Source organism: Nannospalax galili, unplaced genomic scaffold, assembly GCF_000622305.1.
Source record: "Nannospalax galili isolate Female #2095 unplaced genomic scaffold, S.galili_v1.0 scaffold5347, whole genome shotgun sequence".
Lineage (NCBI taxonomy): Eukaryota > Metazoa > Chordata > Mammalia > Rodentia > Spalacidae > Nannospalax > Nannospalax galili.
In genome coordinates, this window is record NW_008355983.1 from 29049 (window position 1) to 30735 (window position 1687).

The window sequence follows — 1687 nt, forward strand, 5'->3', positions numbered from 1 at the left end:
CACTTGTAGAGGACCTGAGTTTTGTTTCCTAGTACCTCATGGCAGCTAACAACGATCTGTATCTCCAGTTCTAGGGAACATGGCACCTTCTTACAGCTTCCAAAGGCAGTCCATGACTTGAGCGCACTTACACACATGAAGGTAAAACACTCCTACACATAAAAAATAAATGTTTTTTAGAAATAAAAAGTTTTAAAAGGAAAGAAGAGATGCTGGATATGAAGTGGATATGAAAGGCAGGAAGGAATGAAAGAGAGTTTTAGGCAAAGGCAGACATGTTTAAAGTAGTTTCCTGACATTATCTACACTGGGGATTTATGATTATTAGTGCAATTCTTTCAGAATGGGTCAAGTTTTTGTTCTTTTCTCATCACCTGTCAGGCAGTGAGAAGAAGCCGCTATGCCCAATGTCACTGCAGTTAATCAGTTCATCCTTCTGGGGTTCTCCAATGGCCATGGACTTCAAACTTTGTGTGGAGTGCTCTTTCTGGTGATGTACCTGGCAGCCCTAATGTGTAATCTCCTCATCATCACTCTCATCACTCTGGACTTGCAGCTTCAAACACCCATGTACTTCTTCCTGAAGAATTTGTCACTACTGGATGTCTTCTTTGTGTCAGTCCCAATTCCCAATTTCATTGTCAATAGCCTAACTCATAACAGCTCCATTTCCATTCTAGGATGTGCCTTCCAGACACTTTTAATGACTTCCTTCTCAGCAGGAGATGTATTTGTTCTGACTGCCATGTCCTATGACCGCTATGTAGCCATCTGCTGTCCCCTGCACTATGAAGACATCATGAGTAGTGGTGTCTGTGTGTTGATGGCGGGCTTTTCCTGGGCCACTGGGTTATTCTTTGGAGCTGTATACACAGCTGGCACATTTTCCATGCCTTTCTGTGGCTCCAATGTGATCCCACAGTTTTTCTGTGACATTCCTTCTTTACTGAGGATTTCCTGTTCTGGTACACTGGTGGTCATTTACGCAAGTTTTGGAATTGGCATATGTGTAGGCATGTCATGTTTCATCTGTTTTGTGATCTCATACTTTTACATTTTCTCCACTGTCATGAAGATTCCTACTAGTAAAGGTCAGTCCAAAGCCTTTGCCACCTGCCTGCCTCACCTCATTGTTTTCACTATTTTCATTGTAGCTTCTTGTTTTGTTTATCTGAAGTCATCACCTAATTCTCCAACAATTACAGATAGGCTCTCTGCTGTGATGTATATTGTGGTGCCTCCAGTACTTAATCCTGTGATCTACAGCCTGAGGAATGCTGATGTTAAATGGGCTTTGAAGAGGTTGATACATAATATTTTTTCAAGGCTCTCACTTCATGTAACACCCTAAAGTATCTTCCAGTAGCCTAATGCATTGCCATTTACAGCCAAGTTTTATGATTTTTAACTTTGGATAGATAGAGTTAGATAAATTTTCTCTGAGGAAATGTTAACAAAATTTCCCAGGAAAAGCTGCATTTTGAAACTGAACATTCTACAGAGGCAATCAACTGATTAGAAATTCAATGATTGTAGACTCTTTGGAATGCTACTGGTCCAGAGTGTAATCATCATTCATCTCGGGCCATCTTTAACCCCCACTCCTTGCCGCCCTTTCTTTCTCAATAAACATTCTGTGACTAACAGATAAAAACCTTTTAGAGTGTGTTATTTAACAAACCCTTCA

At 40.7% G+C, this 1687-nt stretch overlaps 1 protein-coding gene across 1 annotated transcript; it reads left to right on the top strand.

Moving 5' to 3' along the window:
* Positions 1-400: 400 nt before the first annotated feature.
* LOC103750876 (olfactory receptor 14A2-like) lies at positions 401-1351 on the top strand. The gene has a single exon (XM_008854153.1). It carries the CDS (start codon positions 401-403, stop codon positions 1349-1351), a length of 951 nt encoding a protein of 316 aa, XP_008852375.1.
* Positions 1352-1687: the final 336 nt, after the last annotated feature.

Coding starts and splice junctions, on each gene's coding strand:
- LOC103750876 (XM_008854153.1), top strand. CDS start 401: ATGCCCAATGTCACTGCAGTTAATCAGTTCATCCTTCTGGGGTTCTCC.